Below are 25471 nucleotides of genomic sequence, written 5' to 3'. Positions count from 1 at the left end.
CTTAGTGGGATCAATTTTCTCTTTTGTTTCACAAAGCACGATCAATCTGTCCAGTTTGGTATTAAATCTTCTTCCTCTCACTCGCACACGTCCCCAGGCTTTCACAGTTGCAAGAGTCTTCTCTATGTCTTCAACTTCATAGCCTTTAGGCACCAGGGCAAGTAGGGCATTGTCTTCATCGAGAAACTCACCTTGACACCACTCTCTGAGCTCTGTAGCCAGCTCTGACTGTACTGACGTAATATCCATAGTGAAAAGCTATTAATGCAGTAATAAGAAGCTAATAAGAATGAAAAACGTAAAATTTTAAAGGGTCAAGTATTTTACCTAGTGCACCTTTAATGTAACCTATTTAACACTAAATGCACAAAATAAAACCATAGGTTTACCTAATCCCAGCGCAGTGCCTCCAATTTTATGTAGCGCCCCTTTGCTCCTTACAGGGAATTACACAGGGGTTTAGCTACCCTAAGTCCTTTATAACTAATAAGTTATTAGGTTATACCTTTGGTTTTAATAAGTAAATCAGTCAGTTTAAAAATAAATGTTACTTTACTTTAAATTCACACATAAAAGACAAACATACATAAATCAGTTAAGTTGTAAAAAGTTCACTCCCTTTCAGTCATAAACCAAAAATATCCTTTACCCCTTGGGTATAGTTTTAAATAAACCTTAGATATATTCACTTAGTTCAGCTTAAACCAAAATACCTTTCAGTTATTCAAACCAAGAAATAGGCCTATCACATTCGAATACCTTCACAGTAATACACTTGTAAATACTCAGTAATACTCTTATGTAAATAGAAAATACCAAAAGGAAACTTAAGCCGGCAAACTATTAGAAAAATACCCCAAAGTCAGCGCTTAGAAGTAGTAGAGATGCTTGAGTGCGTAGAATTACTCAGAGTAGACGGCAACCGAGACGTGATGGTGAATGAGAGAAAAGGTTCCTTGCTCCAGCAAGCACACGCAGCGCAGCGTCCACGAGCTGCATGCATGCACAACGCGTGTTGCACCGCACCTCGACACCTTGTCTCCAAACGATGTCTTCGACGGCTGTAAACTTCTCCCGTGGATTAGACAATGTCCTCTGGCTCCTCACGCGACACAACTTGTTCTCCGGACTGGTGAACAATGTCCGTTTTCGAAAGCACACGACAAAGCTAACTCACAATGAAAGCTTACATTAACATGAATGGCGACTGCCTGAACTTTTACCGCGAGTGGCAGTAGGTCTTCTTAAACAGTCCCAAAGTCATTGTAGCAACGAAATAAGCTCACTCGTTGTTCACTTCTGTTACTACTATGTCTACAGATCAGAAATACATGGGTTACACATTTCCATTTTAACTTATCTTCACGGAATTCGGCTTCACACGCACACATCAGAATCTCCGGTTTCTCCTTCTTCTCCAAGTCTCAACTACTCCACTTCCTGCGACCTCTCAACTCTCTAGCTTCAGATTGGTTACAGAAATTAAGACATAACGAAATATAATACATCTTTAGAAACTTCTCTGACATTAATATAAACATCTTTCAGACATTTGCATCCTTCAGAAAATAATAGTAAAGCAAACAAAAATATACATTCAAGAAACTCTCAATGCATATTACATTACATCCTCGTTTTAAACATGACGTCACCACACTCCCAATGTAATGAACTCTCATTATCAAAGCTCTTAATATTTTAACCTTTCAAACTAGAACTTATTTATTCTAATTATGAACAGTATTTATTGAAAGTATTTATTATACCAACTATTTATTATTTAAAGGATACTAAATTCTCACAGGGCTACATCAATAAAAATATCACAGGTGGAAAAAAACAAGGCCATGCATTTATTTTCATTGTATTTTGGTGGTAAAAGGTATCGGTATCGGCAAGAACATACATTAATGTACTCATACTTGTATCAGTTTTCAAAAAAGTGGTATCGGTGCATCCCTATATTGTGATGTACTGACTGGACCCTGTCACTGGAAAATTCACATCTCCCACCCACACTAATCCACGGAAATATGGATCATCAGTCTACTGATTCAGAGATTAGCGGTCAAAGCATCTCTATGCTTAAGTGGTGTTAATTACATCCTCAATTGTTAACCTTTTTTTGTTGATGTATTTGAAGCTGGTGAAGTCTATTCTGGAATCGAAACCAGGTGGAGACCGGGTTATAAACGAATATAATCGGACCAAGGCCTTGACTGATGAAACAAGAAGGAAGCTTGTCAAGATCCTGACAGCAGATATGATGGAGACAAATGGGTAATTTGCCTTTTTTCTCTCCCCTGAATGTAGTGTCATGGGTATCATACCACATACTGTAGGATTAAGTTGGGTATGCTCAGTTAATTCATGTACAGTGGGGACTGTATTGAAGTAAGAGCCATCCCCCTTTTTTGTTGTGTGTCTGAGAATGTCTTTCCATCAATCTTGTAGCACATCGCCACCCAGACAGGTGAAGGAGAAGTACGCAAGAGGAATTGTGACCTTATTCCCCTACCTCAGCGACCCCTTTTCTAAGAATGGTTATGTAAGTTGCATCAATTCAGTCATTTTGGCAAATGCCAACTATTTTGAAATATTTTCACATTTTTTAAATTATCCTGTATGTACATAGCCATGCTGCGTCCTCCTAGTGACACAACACCTTCAGTGTTGCTTCTAGTCAGGCCAAGAGCAATACAAATATTGTTTGAGCTTTGAAAAATTGGGAACCCTTCCCTCTTTATCTGGAAGCGAACAACCAGTAGCAAACCAAGGGAGGTGGGTCAACCATGCTGTTTGGGAAATGTTAATTGTTATGCTCTTGGGTCAGACCAAGTCTAAAAGAGATTTGAAAGTTGATGATGATGAGGCTATTATGTGTACCCTCATGTTGCCCAATGTAACATGCAGTCTTTGAGAAAATGTTCACTAATATTCCTTCCTTCAATGAGCACTACTACGATGGTGAAAGTGGGACGGGATGCCTTGCCTGGAGAATCAAAATGGTTCAGAGGAGCAGTGCCAAAGATCGCAGAGCGGCAGGTAAGCCTGCAGAAATAATGTGGAACATTTGAATGACCCAGTGAAATGGAACATGTATTTGCTTAATTGCTAATACCAGAGAAAGAGAGTGAATGTAAATGTTGTTGGAACTTTTGTCTCAACATTATTAGTAGCTGCAACCTCACTAAGGTGTTCTATATGTTTGCTTGTATGGTTCTGATCGAGAATCTCAGGGCTTTAGATGTTTGTTTTCCACACTCCTCAAACTGGGATGGCAGACTTCAGACACAGACATGTTTGTTTTTTAACCAAAATGGTTAGGTCGGTCATTGTCTTTTACTGTTGTTCCCTATCCAACTACCGGTAAAAGAAAGGAAATGCTTTAAAACATTTTGTATCTTTTTTGATGTACTTGTGTTGTCTCTAGGAGAAGGCCCATCTGGAACAGAACATGCTGGCGGCCCAACTGTCAATCGAGAGTTGAGTTCCAACATGTTCCAGAGACAACCCTAACTGAAGAGCAATGTCGGGAAGCCATCTCAGTGATAAAACATTCTACTGATGAAGAAATGATGAAGAGGAAGATTAAGTTAACTTTTCCCCATCGTCGCGACTTGGTTGTGGACCCTCATCAGTCCAGCGAGATAGTGTCCATTTTTCCACGATTCAAAGATGTCAAAGGATTGGTAATTGTCTTTTGTAAACTCTTAGCTACTGTACAAAGTAATTTGCCATTTCTTACAAATTTGTGAAAACCTGAAATTGTTTCTCAACACCACTACCCCAGATTGAACAGGATTTCATCCTCATGTTTGGAGAGGCTACATCAATGAAACTTCTGGAGAGATGGACGACAACCTTCAAGCAGAAGATCATCCGGGAGTGCCAGAAGCTTCCAGCTGCGAATGAAATGAAAGAACTCCTGCTGGCTGCCGATCCTCCAGAGGATGACCCTGAAGATTATGAATTGGGTAAGTTGCTCATAGAATGCTCTTGTGACACATTAGTGTTTACAGTGGAGAGTAAGGATGTTGCTACAGCACTCCTGTCAGATCTTTCCCCATATATATATATATATATATATTTAATTTATTTCTGCTTTTTTTAAAAAATCTGTTGCTCATCAAATTGTACTGACTTGGGTGATATACAGTATGCAGATACGCTCCCACACTTTCCTCACTTGCAGAGTTTAATAGTGATGTTTCAGTCAAATGACCTTCAAGCAATTTAAAGGTGCACTATGTAGGATTGTGGCCAGAGTGGGTATTGCAACTAGGAAACCAAATTTCATCTTTTTCATGACAATTTACCAAGTAATAAACTCATATTTACTAGCATGACAAAAGTGCAGTTAGTTTTGCAGCTAAAATGTCCATTTCAGAAAATTCAAAATGGTGGACATGGAGAAGATCCCCCTTTTCATGTATGAAAAGTGCAATTTTCTCAGTCACAATAAGTGATTAGACTTTAATGGTGGTGGCAAGTATTCATGAAAAAGAAATTTGTCAATGGGCAGCGTGAATTCTGGAAATAAACTACTAAAAATATTACACTGTCTATCATGAACAATACAAATGGCTTCAAACTTGGTTCGGTTGGCTCTGGTGGACCAATCCTGTCTTACCACTGAATTCACAACAAACCAGTACCAGTGCGCTGCCTGCATGCTTGGCTGTTGGCAGATCTGTCAGTCTACAGTCTAGCCAATACCTGTAACAAGTGTGACAAAGCGAGCATGTGTGCGGGCCAGGTAGCAAGATAATGATGTTGAACAATGTTCTCGCTCTTTCTCTCTCTCTTTTTTTTAACGGGTGCACACATGCATGGTTTGACACGCTCCTTGTGAAACTCAGCAAATGAGGAAAGTGTGCAGGAGCTGTCTTGTTTTGTAATGTTGGTGACCGTGGGGTTCTTCTTAAACGTACGTGACCCAAGGGGGTGCAAGATCCTTCCTTTAGAGAAATATTGACTATTGGAAGACCTAAGAACAATATTGGTCCATAGTAATTGATACCTGTGGTGTTTTCAGGTTGGGACAGCGACCTGACATCGATCGTGTTGCTTTTGCACCTGATTCCACCAACTGCTCAGGGTCGGAAAAGACCTGGAAAGGTGGCGGCCTCCCAAGCAGAGAAGCACCTCGTTGTCTTCAAGGAGGTAGGTCTGTACATGTATGTATTTGGGCTGTAAAGATATTGTAGGCAGTATTGTGCCCTTTCAAAGTTTTCAGTCCAGGAAACAACCACATGATTTGAAGTGATCGTGCTTCCAAGCTTCAAATCATCATCATTATTACATTTAAGCTTTTTAAAATTATTAGCCTCTTGTAACATATTCTACCTATACATTTGAATATTTTTTATTTATAATGTTATTTTATAATGTTGGCAAATGTGAAATCGTGGGTTGTATCGAACCGTAGGTTAAAAATTGTGATACAAACCGAATTATGAATTGAGTATATTGTTAGAGCCCTAGTATGTTTTGCAATTTCATGATAATCATATTTTGTAATAGTATCTAATTGTGAATATATGAATGTTTTCAGACTGGAACAAATCTACAAGAGTATATGGACAGCATCACCTCCAGCACTCAGCCCTATCTGCTGGCAGTTGGAACCAAGAAGAATGTGATCCACCAGTTCTTCATCATTCTTGACAACAACGCCATACCATGCAGGTCAACATCCTCCCTTGGTGCTTTTGATGAACTGTTTAAAGCACATTTCGTATTTGGTACTTCTTACAACATCATGCTCCACAACATGTATGTCTTCATTCAGACAACTGTGTACAACATTGATGTAGCCAAAGTGAAAGAGAGTCCCAGAGTAGCTGAAATTAGGGCAAGACTGCTTCATTAGTACTTTTCAAATCGGTGCTCAGTAATACTTCTTCCTCATGAAGTGTTTTGTTTGCAATGCTGGATGTAATAGTTCAAATAAGCTTGTTAAGCATATACAGTCAGTCAGTTCATGGTTACCTTCCTGGCAAAAGTCTTTATCTGCGGTGTGTTGAGATGGTGGTTTTAAAGGATAACTCCAGCCAATTTCAATATGCTGTTGTATTGCTCACGCTACCCTTGACTTGTCAGTACCCGGTGATAAGGCATTGTTCAGCTCAGTGGTTTCCGAGATCTGAGCTATTCTAATGGGGTCGGATTTTGTTTGTCGGTACATTAAAAACTCTTAATTTCCCCAAAAGTATTGCTGTTTGTTACTTGTCTGCTGATATTGCATAACTTTTTGGATGTTTTTGGGAATAAATAATAAATGTTTTTTGAAATGTGTAAACACCTGCCCCCAATACAATGACCAGGATCTCAGAAAAGGCTGAGAAAAAATCTCAGGTACTGACACGTCCAGGGTAGTGAGAGCATTACAACTGCATGTTGAAATTGGCTGGAGTTATCATTTAACACAATACTCGAGCCAATTGTCCATGCTCTAAAATTCTTGAAACAGAGGGACTTTTTCAAATTGCCACACATACAGATGTGATTCATGGTACTTACACTACCGTTCAAAAGTTTGGGGTCATCTTCATTTTTCCAGTTATTTGTTTGCAATTCAAGTCGCAAACATCTTTTAAATAGCTTGAAATTGAATAATGGAAAGTACTGAACAGCCACAGGTGAAAAAAGGTTTGATTACCCATAAAATTGTTTAAACTGGACAGAAGAGTGAAATCTAACCAAGCTTTTTCACCCATTTATTACATAGAAATACGTGTTTTAGTCCATTTTTCTACAGACATATCTTTGGTTTATCAGACAATGCATGGAACTTTTGGAAAGCTCAGTGTCTGCCCTTTCCAATGGTAGGTGTATGTTTGTTGAGTTGTCACCTCGTCCACAAATTCAAGTCAAAGTAGCTGCATGATTTTCTAGCCATCAGAATGAACCTACTTATGAATGCACGATCCATTGTCTCAGCGATGTTTTAGTGTGCAAGCCAGTGCCATACATTGTTGGAAAGTGTAGATTCTCCTCTTTCAAATGATGTGTATATCATCCGGCATTGTATGGACTGACAGGAGCAGACATCAACTTTTGCATGCATAGGGCTCATAGAGCTCATGGGCAATTTTGGACCTCATCTCATCCCGGGAATGAATCTGTAGAGTCGCGACTGGCTATTATTAATGCCAAAGGAGTCTAAACTTTGATTAGTACACCAGACTAGACACTACCTTAGTAAAGGTACACTTTGATTAGTCAAAAGTTAGTGATACATTTTGGTCTATTCTATGCATTGTATATACAAGTAAATCCATTCAACAGTTACTTTTTCCAATATCAAATTGCTTATTTGTTGCATGCATTCATTTCAGGGAACAATAACTCTATACACTGATTTTATACTAGAACTGAAATTGAAAAGGAATAATCTTAACTGTCAGAAAGAAGCATTGTGGGAGGAAAGTGTGGTGACCCCAAACTTTTGACCAGTAGTGTAAATGTAATGCATGTAATTCCCTGTAATACATGGTACAGGGAATCTTGGTTTGCATGGTCTTTTTGGTTTTGTGGTCATTTGGGGCAAGATATTGTTGTCGATTCCGTTTGCTGGAAAAAGACTGTTTTCATGTTCTCTGAATATGATCCAAAAGTTATACTGAGGACTGTTGAAATGCATTCACAGCATTGTCAAACCATATAAACAAATTCTTCACTACCTCATGTATGTGGTGTAAAGCGCATTTGTCTTTCGAATTCACTTAAGTATTTCCACACGGTAAACAACTTCTCTGTAGATCTTGTGTTCTGTGGATTGTTGGTGGAAACTGCGTTTTGCTGAGCATTACATGCATTCAGTGTTAGTCTGCACTCTGCATCCAGAAGGAAAAAAATTACTGTGTATCTGCCAACCTCACACTTCACATTCTACTTTTGCAGTGAAACGTCCTCCTCCACCTCCTCCAATCACACGTCCTCCACCTCCTCCAACCACACTTCCTCCCTCTCCTCCTCCATCTCCTCCTCTGGTCTGGGTGAGTGTCCAATGCCACACACACACACACACACACACACACGCACACGCACACAAACACACACACGCACACACACACACACACACACACACACGCACACGCACACAAACACACAACGTGTTTATCTCATGGAGAAGGTGACATATAGTACAGATCTGCTCTTTGTGTGTGTGTGTGTGTGTGTGTGTGTGTGTGTGTGTGTGTGTGTGTGTGTGTGTGTGTGTGTGTGTGTGTGTGTGTGTGTGTGTGTGTGTGTGTCTTTAACAGCAAGGCCAACATCACCTCCTCCTCCATCCTCCTCTTCCTCAGCAGTGACCTGGGTACCTGTTGATTCCTCTGATTCTGGTCTGGGTGAGTGTCAAATTATACCAGCAGTGCCAGACCTTATGAGGACCATGTAATGTAGCATTCAGACCTTATGAGGACCATGTAATGTAGCATCCAGACCTTATGAGGACCATGTAATGTAGCATTTTGTTGTGTTCACGTGCACGGTGCAGTGACACTGTCTCATATGCAATGAATTCCTCTCTGCTCACACCCAACTGGGGTACAAGTCAAACAAGTTCTCCCCGTAATCGGGGTGTTGAATGGGGAAAAGCTCCTTAAAAGCCGCTCTGCCTTGGCTGGCTGACAGCAGGGGGACAAGCACAGGCAACAGGAGAGGCTGGGAGTTGGAACTAGTTTGCCCAGAGAAGTTCTAAGTTCTATTCTATGCCTTTTCACCATCTCTGGTTTGATTTCAACCCTCCTCTTCCTGGTTCAGGTGTTGCTGCGGTGACCATCCTCCGATTGGTTCCTCTGGTTGTCTTGGTGATGATCGTCATGACAACACTGCTGTTGCTAAAGAGGAGAAGGCGTGAGTAGCTATTAGAGTTTCTCTCGATTGCTAACACACTGGCGTAATGTCCTCCATTTGCACCTGTTAACCCCTTTATTCAGACCCTATTTTACTTTTGTCACCAAAAAAGTAATGACCATGTCTTCATCTGTTACTTTAAGACTCTGTAAAATTGCGATGTTGTTACAATGTACTAAAGTTTGCAGCAAACAGTGATCACCGGTGATCCCGTCTACAAGAAAGAGTTAAATATCCTCTTTTTGTAAGTCATTCACGGTAAGAGTCTGTTGAATGTAATAGTGTAAATAGTTTTTATTAGTGTTTTATTAAGAGTGATTCCACATTCATCGCATAGCTGTGGAGAATACGACAAAAATCTATATTAGCAGGTTAACAAAGACAGCAGCAAACACCAAATAGACAGTGAGGTGGACTCTAAAACATTGCAGACAACCCAGAGAAGGTGCTTATGTTCAAAAATAGTGCATTCAAATGTAACAATGGAATATGTGTTTAGTAGAGTGCTGTTTATTCAGAGTGATTCCTCATTCATCACATACATTATCTCTGGAAAAGATGACAGTAGTAACCGCAACACTGAGGACGTTTGTGAACTTTCAGGTTCTGCTGGGTCAAGTGATGGAGGACAGAACCGCACAGGTAGAACCACAGATGAAGAGGAGAACCGCACAGGCCCAGTGAGTACACTTGTGAAACCTCTTTCCACTCTTCCCTGCACTGGCATTTACTGGTGTTTTTCACATTTGGTGTCATTCTGTGCTACAAATAGATCTCATACAGTACTCATAAATACATATGTTAATAATAAATATGTAAATAGATCATTTCAGTACTGATAGAAAATAAATATGTTAATAATAAATATGTAAATAGATCATTTCAGTACTGATAGGAAATAAATATGTGAATAATAAATATGTAAATAGATCATTTGATAGGAAATAAATATGTAAATAATAAATATGTAAATAGATCATTTTCAGTACTGATAGAAAATAAATATGTGAATAATAAATATGTAAATAGATCATTTCAGTACTGATAGAAAATAAATATGTTAATAATAAATATGTAAATAGATCATTTCAGTACTGATAGGAAATAAATATGTGAATAATAAATATGTAAATAGATCATTTTCAGTACTGTACAGGCCGGGCTGAGTGATGTGTCTTTATCTCATTGCACCTACACAGGAGACATTTACACATGTGTAGAGTAACCATGAAAGGCATTCTACTCTACTCTACTGTACTCTACTGTGTTCCACTCTACTCTACTCTACTGTACTCTACTGTACTCTACTGTACTCTACTCTACTCTACTCTACTCTACTCTACTCTACTCTATTCTACTCTACTCTACTCTACTCTACTCTACTCTACTCCACTCTACTCTACTCTACTCTACTCTACACTACTCTACTCTACTCTACTCTACTCTACTCTACTCTACTCTACACTACTCTACTCTACTCTACTCTACTCTACTCTACTGTACTCTACTCTACTCTACTCTACTGTACTCTACTCTACTCTACTCTACTCTACTCTACTCTACTCTACTCTACTACTCTACTCTACTCTACTCTACTCTATTCTACTCTACTCTACTGTACTCTACTGTACTCTACTGTACTCTACTCTGTTCCACTGCTGTCCACTCTACTCTACTCGACTCTTCTGTATTCTACTCTACTACTCTACTCTACTCTACTCTACTCTACTCTACTCTACTCTACTCTATTCCACTGTACTCTACTCGGTTATACTCTATTGTATTCTACTCACTATTCTCTACTCTATTCTCTCTTCTCTACTTGATTCTCTTCTGTATGTTATACAGAGTCCTGGGCCAGGGGCAGTCTTCTACTCCGCAGCAAACTCATCAGCAGTGTGTGTGCAGACAGGCGATGGTGACTATGTGAGTAGGTGATGGTGTGTGTGTGTGTGTGTGTGTGTGTGTGTGTGTGTGTGTGTGTGTGTGTGTGTGTGTGTGTGTGTGTGTGTGTGTGTGTGTGTGTGTGTGTGTGTGTGTGTGTGTGGACTCTAGCAAAGCAGCGGTGTAGTCTACTTTTTTGAAGTGGGTATACTGTATATTTGAGCATTTTTGAAGTGGGTATACTGTATATATTTGTGCTATTCAAAACAATGGATCAATCATTTTAAGTGGGTATACTGAAATCCCTGACATTTAGAAGTGGGTATACTCTGTATACCTGCGTTCTACGTAGACTACACCACTGTATCAAAGGATGGTTTGTGTTCTACTTAACAGAATCAGACTCCTCCACCATGTTCCTTTATGTTCATTAGATGGAAACTAGAAAAGTACTTTAATATATTTTTAATCTATCTTTCAAAATTCTTCAAAAACATGCAGCCATTTTGTGTTTTGTGTTTTTAACAGGCGAACGTCGGCAGGGGATGACACGTATGCTGAAGTTACACATCACAGCCGGACACAGCACAACTATGCTGTGTGTGTGTGTGTGTGTGTGTGTGTGTGTGTGTGTGTGTGTGTGTGTGTGTGTGTGTGTGTGTGTGTGTGTGTGTGTGTGTGTGCGCGTGTGTGTGTGTGTGTGTGTGTGTGTGTGTGTGTGTGTGTGTGTGTGTGTGTGTGTGTGTGTGTGTGTGTGTGTGTGTGTGTGTGTGTGTGTGTGTGTGCGCGCGCGCGCAGCCGTGGACTAGTGGTTAGAGAGTTGGTCTTTCAATCTAGGGGTTGCCAGTTCAAATCCCCCCCTGACCTCTCCCTACATCTCTGGCTGAAGTGCCCTTGAGCAAGGCACCTAACCCCACATTGCTCCAGGGTCTGCAACCAATACCCTGAAAAATAATAGTTGTAAGTCGCTTTGAATAAAATGAAAGCGTTAGCTAAGTGCAATATAATGTAGTGTGTGTGTGTGTGTGTGTGTGTCTCTACACCGTTTCTTTTCCTCACAGACACACGCAAAGAACGCTTTACCTTCCACTTCTACCCTTCAAACCCTTGATAACAATCTATCACACACACGCACGCACGCACACACACACACACACACACACACACACACACACACACACACACACACACACACACACACACACACACACACACACACACACTTCTCTGTGTGGTTCCTGTTATTGAGAAGAGATGTGCTGTATATTTATGCTTTACCTTCTGTGATGCACACTGTTGATATATCAAAGCCTTGATAACAATCTATCACAGTTTCTATGTCCTTTTTTATGTGACCTGTTTTACGTGTAAAGACTGCACCAGATGGAACTGTGTGCTGTAGAGAGAATAGTAGAATACAAATGAGATGTGTTACTAATCAATAAATATTGTATCAGATAAAAGTGTGTGTACTGTTTGCAGTGAGAAGAATTCAAATATACCCTGATGTACAGTGCTTAATGTGTCATGTTTTTAAAAAAAAAAATTAAATGGGCATTGTGGATAGGACAGTACAGATCATGACAGGAAGAGAGTGGGAGTGGGAGATGGGGCAGGTTGGGACATGAGTCATGACTCAGGCCAGATTCGAACCCGACTTTAACCCTTTCATTGCAGAGTCTTATTAACACATCAGATCTGTGCGTAAAACGTGCATGCGATCATTCCTGAGCAAAGTGTGGGATTTACGAACGTGTACTTTAACGTAGTAATGTGCCTAAATCTACAAACACCTCAGACCATGAGTGCAAGTGGAACAAACATTAAATTGCAAATAATACTGAACGCGCTATATACCGTTGGCTATGAATTGCAATGGTGCATGACAGTGTGCTGTTTGACAGTGTTTAAGTCCATGTGTGTCTCCTTTCACTTATTTTGTAACACTATCGTCCTCCTGTCGAAAGCACCTCCAGTTCTGCTGCGGAAATGTTTCTATCTCTGTACTTTCCGCCAGCGCTTCATCTGACGCGTCAATCTGCATTTGTCCAAATAGGGTGGTGATTTCAAATTTCAAAAAAAATTCATGACAACAATGAGGGGGTTTTGTGTTTCAGTTTGTGGAGCGAAAATGTGGAATGCTTTAAGTGTGAAATTAAAAACATGCAATAGTATTTATCAATTTAAGTCAACGTTTAAAAGAACAATTTTTCATAGCTATGAAAAGGAAAATATGTTGTGATGATCTGTTTATTTGTTTTGTTTTATGTTTTTTTGTTTTGCTGTGTTTCTTTTGATTAGTTTATTCTATTGACAACTTCATATGGACACTAATAACTTATATAACATAGTCTTATAGTATGGAAGTGCGTAGTGCACATTTTGAGTATATTTTTGATTTTAAAGGGGTGGGAATAAATAAGCAATGGCTTCATCCCACTCCTTTTCAGTTACACACACACAAAAAAATGGTACTTGTATTAATTTAATGTGTTGCTTATTTTCTTGTGTACTTCTGAAATCAATCAATCAATCAATCAATCAATCAATCAATCAATCAATCAATCAATTGCTTCTTGCCCATTGTTCACACCTTCCACTTCCACTTCCATATTTGCCATTTACAAGCCCTGTGCCAAGCACCACAACCATCCAATAACACTTTACGCACAGCCACAACTTTTAGCTCATTCAAAAAGTCGAGAATCCCAAGAAAGCCGACCTAAAACCTCGGGAAAGTGGGAGTGAACATTTGGTGACGCAATGTCAGATCGATAATTATCGAGTTTGATCTCTGGCGGAAGTATAGAACAACGAGTTCCCGAGCTTGTGTTTTGTGTGACGACACACGCATCAACATGGCGCCCATGCATGCAACTGACATGTAAACAGTATCATGAAAGCTAAAATATCGTCTTGTAATCACTATCAACAACACCAGTTGATGTCATTCAATTGCAGATGCATATATGACAGCAATGCTGGTCTCTGACTGTTTAATTTAGCTTACTTCAGCTAAAATGATATGTCGTGGGTGTGGAGGCTCAAGTGGAGGTGAAAAAAAGAAAAGAGAACCAAAACAAAACAGGCATGAATCCCGATTGTTGTGCCAAAGTCCAGAACTTGGTTGTCACGTGAGCAGTGTCGTCAGCTGTCTCGAGAGGTCCCGAGCCCGTGAAGGCGACATTTGTTTCCAGCTTGCTTCCGCATTAACCGACTTTTTGTGAGTCCAATTTTCGATGTTCCAAGGAATGGAAAAGCACTAGGCCTCGGCTGGGATTTCAGTACGCGCACTCCTCAATCGTACGGTGCAAAAGTATTTATTGTTGTCAGAATGGTAAAAGTGATGAATGAAACCTCAATTAAAATAAAGAAGACAGTCCAACTAAACGAAAGTGAGATGAAACAGTGATAGATTTAAGTGAGTACGGTCGAAATAATGTATCAGACCGGGCTGCGTTTCCCCATTCAACTCCAAACAACCCAAAACCCGGCTAAATGCCATATGACAGATGACGTCATCCCAAAAGGTCATCCGTCACTTAAAGTAATAAACATAACAACAAAAACTAAACATAATCCATCCATAAACATTCAGTTAATCTTCCACATAATCAAATATCTTACATTTAACCCAAAATATTATCTTATAAGGCCAAAACATAAAAAGTATCAAAATGGCTGTAACACACACACACACACACACACACACACACGCACGCAGGCGCACACACACACACACACACACTAATCATTGTAAATTCTTGTGTGTGTGACCATTAGTGTTCCTGTTAAGATAGTAAGACATTAAGCAACAGGTGTGTGTGTGTGTGTGTGTGTGTGTGTGTGTGTGTGTGTGTGTGTGCGCGCGAGTGTGTGTGTGTGTGCGCGCGAGTGTGTGTGTGTGTGCGCGTGAGTGTGTGTGTGTGTGTGTGTGCATGGGTGTGTGTGTGTGTGCGCGAGTGTGTGTGCGAGTGTGTGTCTGTGTGCCTGCGTGTGCGTATGTGTGTGTGTGTGTGTGTGTGTGTGTCCCTTGACTCACTCACACACACAAACACGCACACATGCACACACATGCAATAGACACACACACACACACACACACACACACACACACACACACACACACTGTTTCACCATAGTGACATCCGCGGCCACATCATACTCTGTTTTCCCCGTGTTTGTTCCTGTTTTGAAGAAGAGATATTTTCAAATGTGTAAATATGTCATAGCCTAGATCAGAGATGTCAAACTCAGGCCCAAATTTGAAACACGGAGTCATTTTATTTGGCCCGCGAGATCATTTCATTTGGCCTACGGAGTCATTTTATTTGGCCCGCGAGATCATTTTATTTGGCCCGTGAGATCATTCCATTTGGCCCGCGAGATCATTTTATTTGGCCCGCGGAATCATTTGATTTGGCCCGCGAGATCATTTTATTTGGCCCGCGAGATCATTTCAAATGTGTATGACTTTGAATATCCGAAGAATTACGTGTGGATCCAGGTTAGCATAACAGCATATACTAGCACATAGAACTATATGATAGCGTAAATTTACAGTATATGATAGAGTACATTTACAGTATATGATAGAGTACATTTACAGTATATGATATCATAACTTTACAGTATATGATGGCGTAAATTTACAGTATATGATGGCGTAAATTTACAGTATATGATAGAGTACATTTACAGTATATGATAGCATACATTTACAGTATATGACAGCGTAAATTTACAGTATATGATAGCATACATTTACAGTATATGATATCATAACTTTACAGTATATGATATCATAACTTTACAGTATATGATGGCGTAAATTTACAGTATATGATAGAGTACATTTACAGTATATGATATCATAACTTTACAGTATATGATGGCGTAAATTTACAGTATATGATAGGATTGTGTTACTTGCCTGGCTGATCCGTGCTGACCTTTGTAATAAAGCTTCAGGTATTCCTGCCTTTGGTTTAAGTAAGCGAACACGCAGCTCAGCGCTGGGAGGTGGGGTTCCACGTATGTCATCACGTTGGGGGAACTCCCCCAGGATTCTAAGGTTTTACATAGACTCCTATGAGCCTGCGGAACCCCCAACATGATGTCATAATGGTACATTTTCTTAAAATGGTTAACCTGCAACCCCAGCCTTAGGGGCATGATGTATTCCTCCTCTTGTCCCCCTTGCTTCTCCTCTCCTCCTCGACACCAGCTACCTGACTCTGCAGTCCTTCCTGCCTCGCATTTATCTATGTGTACATTTTGTGTAACCCAGTGTTTCTCAAAGTGGGGCGCAAGCCCCCCTGGGGGGAGGGGGGCGCGGAGGCATCGCAGGGGGGGCGTGTGATATCTGATTTTGGGTTTTTTTTCCCCAAGGAAATAATTTCCTGTCTCTCCAATGAGCAATACACTTTAAGCCCTCACCAACATTATATTACAAATTGTCATGAATTTGAATAGCATAGGAAATGAACACACGTCCCTCTTTGTTTTATCTCACCAGTCACCTTTCCTTTGATTCTGCGCAGCGCAGCAATCGTAAAATCAGTCTGCTGTTACTTGTGGGGGCTCGGAAGCATCCAGACCGGGGGTAATGATGGGAAAATTTTGAGAACCACTGGTGTAACCCATGTTATGTATTAAGACTGTATCAGATAGAGAGGTATATGTGGAATATAAGGGCATTAGGCGTTTTGTTGTTATGTGGTTTATGTCATACAAATCTTTTGCAGTGCATCGGACCAACATGGCGTTGGGCCTTATATTTTTCAATAAAAATGCTTCAATATTAAATTGTGCTCTTATATGTGGGTAAACAAACTTTTTTGGGGTTTAGTATAAATGGTTTAGTATAAAATGGTTGTGTTCCTTAAAACCTTAGTGCAGAGTAAAATCTTACTGCTTTTTTATCAACTTCCCCTTTCTTTATTTCAAGATCAAAAACAAGATTGTCAGGTTTTAACTAGGATAGAGCCCAAATGCAGCACTCGAAACAAGGGGTCCAGGAAAAGGTTGACTGTTTATTTACTAACGAGACTATGAAACAAAATCAAATGCTCAGAACAGCCACAAAACAAAAACCCACGAGGGGGAAAAACATGAACTCAACTAATACATGAAACTAAGACACTTAACAGAACCGAAGACAGGCTTACACTTACAAGAAATTGCAGCGGTTTCACCGCGATAAAACAAATCAAAATGACACCACGCAGGACAACAGAAACACAGAACTTAAATACAGAACAGACAATTACCAGAGAACACACCATAGGACAAACACAATGGGGCACAGGTAGGCAGACAACAAGGAACCAATCAGGGACGACAATGAGACAGGGGCAAATGAGACAGGCAATCAAGGACAATAAACAGATAACAAGACAGGTGGAGACAATGGCAAGGGAACAAGGAGGCTACCAGAAGACACAGGGTTAACAGGAAAGCAGGTGTGGGTAATGATGGGAAGATAACAAGGCAAACTAATAGAACCAGAGAGCACAGGGTACCTAGGAGAAATAACTAAGATAAAAGGGCCAGGATGAAACATGAGACAGGAAAAAACAAGGAACACGGAACATCTACAGGACATCAAAAACAAGAGGTCAATAACCAGAATCAAGACAAGGGGAACGGAAAACAGGCTAGACACAAAAAACACAGTAGACTAGGAACAGTAACAAGGGGCAGGTGAGGCAAACGAGGGGCGGGGCTGAGCACATGGCAGGCAAACACAGGGGCACACTGACAGGTGACATGATGGGACAAAATGTAAACAAAAGCACATGGAGAACCAAAACGAGAGGTGAGATAGTAAAACAGCGACACACAGAACATGGGGGGAGAACACTAACATACAAAACAAACACAGAGTCCTGGACATGACAAGATAAAGAGAGGGGAAGGTGATAAAAAAGATCTGTAAGAATCTTTTCTTAAAAGGATGTGAAGTAAAGGGTCCAGTTTGTTGACACCTCCTGCACATGCTGGCCCTCATGAACCAATTTAAAGGGACACTGTGTGAGATTTTTAGCTGTTTATTTCCAGAATGCATGCTGCTCATTCACTTATGTTACCTTTTTCATGAATAATTACCACCACCATCAAATTCTATAAGTATTCATAATGACTGGGAAAATTGCACTTTTCATACATGAAAAGGGGGATCTTCTCCATGGTCCGCAATTTTTGAATTTCCAAAAATAGCCATTTTTAGCTGCAAAACTGACTCTACTTGGACCATACTAGAACATATTTGTTTATTACTTAGAAAACTTTCATGTAAAGATCAAATTTGGCAATTGGCAGTCCAGTTTCGATGAGCAGCATAGTTGCAGTACCTTTTTGTCCATTTCCTGCACAGTGTCCCTTTAAATGTAGAACTAGCCTATTAAGGCTCTTTTCCACTGCTGCTTTTCTGGTAGGCCTACAGCTCGACAAAGTGCAACTCGGACACCACATTTTGCTTTTTGATTGGGCACGACACAGCTCAATCGAAAAGCAAAATGTGGCGGCCGAGTCGCGCTGTGTTGAGCTGTAGGCCTACCAGAATACCAACAGTGGAAAAGAGCTTTTTGTAACATTAATACACATTGGGCAGAGCAAAGAGATTGCATCACTCCAATACTTGGGCCATTACACTGGCTACCAGTGAGGCTTAGATTTTAGTTTAAAACTTGTAAAAGGCACTCAATGTCCTAGGCTCTAATCATATTATAGGTCTTCAGAATCTCCTCTACTGGTTGTGCCTAGGTGAAATCCAGACAGAGCAGTGGACGTAGTCTACGTAGAACGCAGGTATACGCAGTATACCCACATCAGAATTCCAGGGATTTATCCATTATGTAGACTAGCACAAATATAGGCCTACAGTATACATTACCCACCACAAAAAAATGGACTACACCACTGAGACAGAGTGAAATGCCATTTAGCCATTATGCTCCCTTTCTACTTTTTATAATATTCTTCTCTCGTCTCTTCCTTTACTCTCAAGTTACATTGGCATGTTATGTACTATGACAATGTGCTATGTAAATGGTATTGCTGTTGCTACTTTATAGAGGGCATAAATCAGCTTTCCAGACAACTCTCTCTGTCTCTGTCTCCCTCTCTTATCCTACTACCAAACAACCTAATACTAATCATCTGCCATGATTACCCCCTTTTTATCCACGCCTATCCGACTGACCACCTCCTTGTCCTCCCCAATTTTTATGACCAAAAATTGTCGCTGATACATATGTAACGGAGGCCAACTAGCAGAGTTCGGCGTGGGAGGTTAGTAAACCTCCCTCCCAAAGCCTCAATACAGTGCTGTAGGGTTGGGCTATTGGGACCAGCCCTTTAGCTCAGTGAGCTCGTACTGTGACTCCCATTGCCAATCTGCTGTAGTTGACGAGGTGGCAGGTTCGCGCCCCGAGGAGGACGAACTGTGCAGGAACACCTCCGTCACATATACATACATACAGTACAGGCCTACTGTTATTACAGGGGATTGGTTACAGAACTGTGGTACTTGAGTCTGGTGTATATTTTAACACACACACACACCTTGGCTCAACACACTCCCACATCAACTTTAGCATAACACAGACTCTTTGAAGAAGCCTCTTAGTTGTCTTTATGGCCAAAAATATTTCACTTTCTCTCTCTCTCTGTCTCTCTCTCTCTCTCTCTCTCTCGCTCTCTCTCTCTCCGACACACGCACACGCACACACACACACACACTACCTGACCCAAATGCTTTGATCGAGAGAGAGAGCCCTTATGGGTGCAAAGTGCCACTACATTCCTCTCCGGTCGGTTTTTGATCCAGCATAGGGGCATCTCTTAAAACTTCTGGAGATGTTGGCACTTCAAGGAGTTCAAATTTATAAACAAAGTTTATTTCCCGTCAGTAGAAAATATCACCCCGCATGACATAGACTAGAGATAGAGTTTTGGAGCTCTGAAGCATTTTTAAAGTATAAATAAAGATCTTTTTCAACACTCCTGAGCACTGTCCAAAAAAAGAGCTGATCTCAACTGAACTGAACGGTTTTGACCACCACAGAATGTCGGCTGGAGGTCTTTGAACTGGGGCCTATAAAAAGCTGGTTTAGGGGTAAACCAGGTTATTAAGAGGCAAATCATCTAATAGAAGAGTCTGGAGTTTTTTCATCAGGACTCTAGGCTCTTCTATTAGATTATTTGCATCTTAACCCCTTAACCCATTTTGTCCTAAGCCCTTTTTGGGAAAGGGTGCCCTCTGCCTATTAAGTAAGGGTTAACGTTCGGCGAGAAGGTCGCTACCGTGGAATAGCAGCACGACAGAGAGAATCTTTAGGTCTTGTTCTCTCTGAAGTGCTGCTAGTCCACAAAGCGACCGACTCGCCGAACGTTAACCCGCTTATTATATGGATATACTTAAATGATTCACACATGGCGGGGACATTTCTTTATTTAATGTTAGGTTTATTATAATTTTTCATGTCAAAAGATTGTTGCTGCGCAAAACAAAACAGTGCTGTTGTGGAACACCGCTAGGCAACAGGTAGCCTAGACAACAGGTGTTGTCTATCACAGCAGCTGATTAGAGTGACAAAAGACCGGACCCCCTGCCGAGTGATATGAAACATTCGCTTTAGCAGTGAAAAGTCTTGTTGCCATTGACAGCGGTCTGATATAGACCAACCCGTCCGTTATCTCAAATATCAGACGTGCGAACGTTGGGGAGCCCCATTGAAATGAATGGAGCATTCGACCGATGACGTCACACCATATAATAAGTCCTAAATATCTCAGCCTCGGAAGCACATACAGACATGAAATAGGTTACACTTAAAACCAAAGAAACTCAAGAGAAAGAACAATCTCTTGGCGGGGAATGCATTGGCCACGGTGTAGTACGGGGGCGTTGCCTGAGGACACGAGTGGATGGAAGCATGGTCATTGGTCAGTGGGTGCGATGGATGCCATTTTCGTACTCCCTTGCACATGGTCAGTGGGGGCGACACCATGATGGATAATTTGTGGCCAAGTAACGGCAGCTGTTGGTCAGCAGTAATTGCTGGGGGTAATTAAGGACAGCTGACAGACATTCACGCTGTCCTATGACCTGTTCCACAGTGAATAACATTTCCGTACTCCCCTCGCCATCATTTCCTACTACGCTGTTATGACGTGAGTAAGCCCTCTTGTCTCAAGCCTCTTTGCTTAGAACCTAGAACCTTCATTTTGCACTAGTATAGTGTTCCTTCAGCTCTTACATGCCCACATCTTTAATAAAACAGCTCAAATCTCAAGAACTTGAATGCAGCGTATATGTCGCTCCAGGACACAATGGGTTAATGCACTGCATACCTCCAGTGGCACGTTGTAGTAGTCATCGAATAGTTAACAACCATAGTACTACACCACTGTGACACAGCAAAGGGCCTTTAGTAATACATTACAACTTGATAATTGCCATTCTGGTAACAGCAAATTTATAATGCCGCATCTTAAGAGGTCAACTTAACCTGGTGTACTCCTAAACCAGCTTTGTAGTAATAGGCCACTGGAATTTGAAGTCTTTTTGGACAATTCAAAAAAGGGTCAGTTGATGTCATCTGTTCAAGCTTTTCCACCTGTTTCTCTCCCACCAATACACTGTACTGTGTGCTCTTACGGGAGGTCTCATGAGGGGCATTTCAAAATTGCAACAATGGCGCCCCCTATTGCGGAGTGTGTGTAAAGACTCTGTGTAATCCACTAGTCAGTCCCTCCAGTTTTTCGCGATTCAGCGATCGCGTGGATTCATGCAAATTCAATGATATGCCGCATAATTTCACGATGCCACGTAATTCCTGTAAAGCCGCATATTTCCCGCAAAATTTCCTCTTTTTCCCCTTCAACATTCTGTGGAGTTTATAGGCAGCTACATCTTGCCAGCCTATGTTTTAAAAAAAATCTCTAACTTATAGCGATTCCCNAGTTGTCTCCACCCATCGCAGTGAACGTTGAAACGTGTGGTTGCTTTAATGCAGCCTACATTTTAACAGTTTAAATAGCCTACCTCCAGTCCAAGCAGCACAATCGAAACTATTGGCTATCTAGCTTACAAGTTTGGCTGGTATCCAATAAGACGAGTCAAGTGACAGTATGGTCTTGCGAAGAGTGCAGAGAATTACGTCGCGCGTGTGTGTGTGAGCGAGAGAGGGAGAGAGAGGGAGCGATTCCAAACTTGCACAACGTGAAAGTTAACGTGTAGGCCTATGCTTTAATGCAGCCTAAATTGTACCAGTTTTGCCTACTCTACAAGCAGCACAGTCGAAACTATTGGCTATCTGGCTTGCAAGTTTTGCTGCTCTATCCAACAAGATCAGTCAAGTGACAGGTCTTGCGAAGAGTGCAAGCGTCGCTTGTGTGTGTGTGAGCGAGAGAACTAGAGAGAGTAGAGAGAGGCGCGCGCTTCCCAAAAGCACTCTGCAGAAAGGAAAGGGCAAGGCGAGGTCTCCAAATATATGACAAAATGCAGCTTATTTTAGTAAAGTAGACATCAGGGAAGTATTTTGGTTAATAGCAACGCCGGTTCATATTGCTCTGAAAGACACTGAAGTCTATGCCTATAGGCTATTTTAATGGGTTTACGCGCGCGAGGTCACCTAACTGTAGTGACGCCCGGTGGTATTACGAGAGGAAAACGATAGCACTTGGGCAAACAGTAAAGTCAGTTTAGCCATGCATACCTGCCTATGATGAACCAGTTTTGTCGTTTGAAAAAACACTCTTCCCGGCGCTAAAGCAAACTGCCATTTCTGACTGACCCAGATGAAATCGCATGCACGGAACTCCACGATTGAGATGACATCGCATAGGCTATATTTCCCACCGCTTATCACAGTAGCCGACAGTGAAACATTGTTCTTATGAAGCTGGCGGGAGACGTGCACATCTTAAGCTAAGCCTGCTTAGACTGATTGTGGTTTTCAGTTACCAAAAAAACCCAGAAAGGGGTGCAAAATCTTTGCAAAAAATGAGAAAATCCCGCAAAATCTTTGCAAAAAATGAGAAAATGCCGCCACAAAATCAGACATTTTGACCGCAAAAATCACAAAATCCCAGTGCAAAATCCTGGAGGGACTGACTAGTAGTTGGTTTCACACTGTACAGTATGCCACTGTAGATCATCACACACCAAGTCTGTTCACTGAATTAGGCCTTTACTCTTACTGCTACTGCGCCATGAGGGGTTCCTGAAGTGAGGAGCATGTTGATTAAACTAAACAAAAATAAAAAAACATGTAAACTTTCATGTAAACTAAACAAATAGGTAAACACAGTTGATTCCTGTAATGACGGCAGCTTCCGCGGTCATTAAATGTATGAAATAAATCAGACTGAGATTTAACTGGAGTCGACTGGGATCTTTACTGGGTACTCGCACAATGATAATACAGGTTTGATCACTTGTCCTACTCTGCTCGCGTCACCCACGTCATCACGCTCTATACTGTACAATGTTTGTAGCAGCCAGTGTATGTGTATTTCATGTGCATTTCACATGTGTATTTCATGTGTATTTCACCTTTGAGTGTCTGGTGCAGTAAAGGAAGGCATTGTGCTAGAAAGGAGTGGGAGGGATTAAATCTCTGCGAAGGTGGGAGCAGCTTCCTCCGGAACTATGTTTATAAATAAGCAACATTTTTCGTATCATCCATATGAATGGCATGTGGCATCATGCCTGGTATAATGCCAGAGAGTGGTTCAGTCCCAGGTCCAAAGCTCTGGTTGATCTCAAAAACTTTTTGTAGGTTCACAGACACTGAACTGACCTGAATTGCAGCTTGCATAGACAACTGTCTGTCAATTCCAGGTGCTGGTGAATTGTAGGCTTCTTACAAAAGAAGAGTGAATCACAGCATGGTTTGAATAGGTATTTGCACAAGTTTTTAGAAATGTAGTCTATACCCCGAGTCCTTCAGGGTGTACGCTGACAGGCCTACTGTAGGCTACTGTAGGCCTGCTGTACTTGGTTCAAAGACCCACAGATGGACAAAATACACATAATACCCCTAGTGTGGATTGAATCTGTATGCTGGGCATTGCTGTGAAGGGTTTCCATGCACTAAAAAAAAACTTGTCACCTTCATAGACCAGCCCCTACAGGCAAAACGGCAACCTTCCATTCACTTGTGTTTGTCACAGTGCTACATTGTTGCACAATATTAGTTACAAATTACACATTTAGTGTACAATTTTTGCTACCTAGATCTAAATGTATGCACAGAACATAATAGTGCAGGTGTCTGGGGAAGTTTTATAAATTAAATTAAATAAATGATGAAAAATATTTTAAAAATATGCATAAATATGCAATAACTCATTATAAATTAAAAATGGCCGACACAATATGACGTCATAATATGCAAATTAGATGGGATAATTTACTCCTAAAATAAACTTTGGGTCATCCTCAATATTTGTCTCATTAATTGTCAGGCTCTATCTATTACCTATGTCAAGCCATAGCCTTTTGAATATGACATGTCAAAATCATCCGTTTTGGGCAAAAACCTCTGGCGCCCTGTTATTATTGTTAATATTTGTTTTTCTTATTTTTAATTATTGTCATGATCATTGTTGTTGTTGTTGCTGTTGTTGTTATTATATTCCTGAGCAACGTGTATGCTTCTTTGGGCTCAATATTATCAGTTGAGTAAGTTCAATTTCTATCCACAAGAGGGCAGTGTCTGTCAATGGTATTGTCCCATCTCCTCTAGAACTGCCTCAGAGAACATGCCAACTTGGAGATACCAATCAGCTAAGCCAAGGATGAGAGGGACGGCCGCACTGCATGCAGTCAGAGAAGACCGTTATGGCCCCCAATAAAAAACACACACACACACTAGGGCTGTAACAATATTGTATCGAACCGAGAAATGGTGATACACAGAGTCACGATACTGTATCGCGATACAAGGAGGGAGTATCATGATACGCCCTCTTAAAGGGACACTGTGCAGGAAATGGTCAAAAAAGGTACTGCAACTATGCTGCTCATTGAAACTGGGCTGCCTATTGCCAAATTTGATCTTTACATGAAAGTTTACTGAGTAATAAACAAATATTTTCTAGTATGGTCCAATTACAGTCATTTTTGCAGCTAAAAATTGCTTTTTTTGGAAATTTAAAATGGCGTACCATGGAGAAGATCCCCCTTTTCATGTATGAAAAGTGCAATTTTCCCAGTCATAATGAATACTTAGAATTTGATGGTGGTGGTAAGTATTCATGAAAAAGGTAACATAAGTGAATGGGCAGCATGAATTCTGGAAATAAACAACTAAAAATCTTACATAGTGTCCCTTTAAAGTTTTGTGACCTATCAGGCCAGAAAACAACCACATGATATGATGTGATTGTGCTTCAAAGCTTCAGATCATCATCATTATTATATTTAAACTTTTTAACATTTTCAGTAGCCTCTTGTAACCTATTTTTCCTATAAACTTTCATAGTTTTTAACTTTTTAGACATCATTTTATTTTATAATGTCGGAAACTGTGAAATTATGGGATGTATCGAACCGTAGGTCAAAAATCGTGACACGAACCGAATCGTGAGTTGAGTGTATTGTTACAGCCCTAACACGCACACAAACACACGCACACACACAGCACAGACACACACACTAAAACACACACACACGCACACACACACACACACACACACTAAAACACACACA

At 40.8% G+C, this 25471-nt stretch overlaps 1 protein-coding gene across 1 annotated transcript; it reads left to right on the top strand.

The window, feature by feature from the left end:
- Positions 1 to 2149: 2149 nt before the first annotated feature.
- LOC134454931 (uncharacterized) lies at positions 2150 to 11476 on the top strand. Its single transcript, XM_063206020.1, has 12 exons — positions 2150 to 2280; positions 2455 to 3045; positions 3434 to 3692; positions 3794 to 3977; positions 5039 to 5166; positions 5558 to 5691; positions 7909 to 8003; positions 8271 to 8354; positions 8770 to 8862; positions 9466 to 9542; positions 10711 to 10788; positions 11275 to 11476. The coding sequence occupies exons 2-12, from the start codon at positions 2984 to 2986 to the stop codon at positions 11293 to 11295; spliced, it is 1215 nt and encodes a 404-aa protein (XP_063062090.1). The 5' UTR covers positions 2150 to 2280; positions 2455 to 2983; the 3' UTR covers positions 11296 to 11476.
- Positions 11477 to 25471: the final 13995 nt, after the last annotated feature.

This window comes from Engraulis encrasicolus, chromosome 9 (assembly GCF_034702125.1).
Source record: "Engraulis encrasicolus isolate BLACKSEA-1 chromosome 9, IST_EnEncr_1.0, whole genome shotgun sequence".
In the NCBI taxonomy this organism is placed as follows: domain Eukaryota; kingdom Metazoa; phylum Chordata; class Actinopteri; order Clupeiformes; family Engraulidae; genus Engraulis; species Engraulis encrasicolus.
The sequence above is the reverse complement of the archived record's forward strand: the minus strand, read 5'-3'. Positions and strand labels throughout refer to the sequence as shown.

What these genes read in the sequence shown, in the direction of transcription:
- LOC134454931 (XM_063206020.1), top strand. Translation starts at nt 2,984, where the DNA reads ATGCCTTGCCTGGAGAATCAAAATGGTTCAGAGGAGCAGTGCCAAAGA. An exon ending in CCCTGAAGATTATGAATTGG is followed by an intron (nt 3,978 to 5,038) that starts GTAAGTTGCTCA and finishes TGGTGTTTTCAG; the next exon opens with GTTGGGACAGCGACCTGACA. An exon ending in AACAACGCCATACCATGCAG is followed by an intron (nt 5,692 to 7,908) that starts GTCAACATCCTC and finishes CTACTTTTGCAG; the next exon opens with TGAAACGTCCTCCTCCACCT.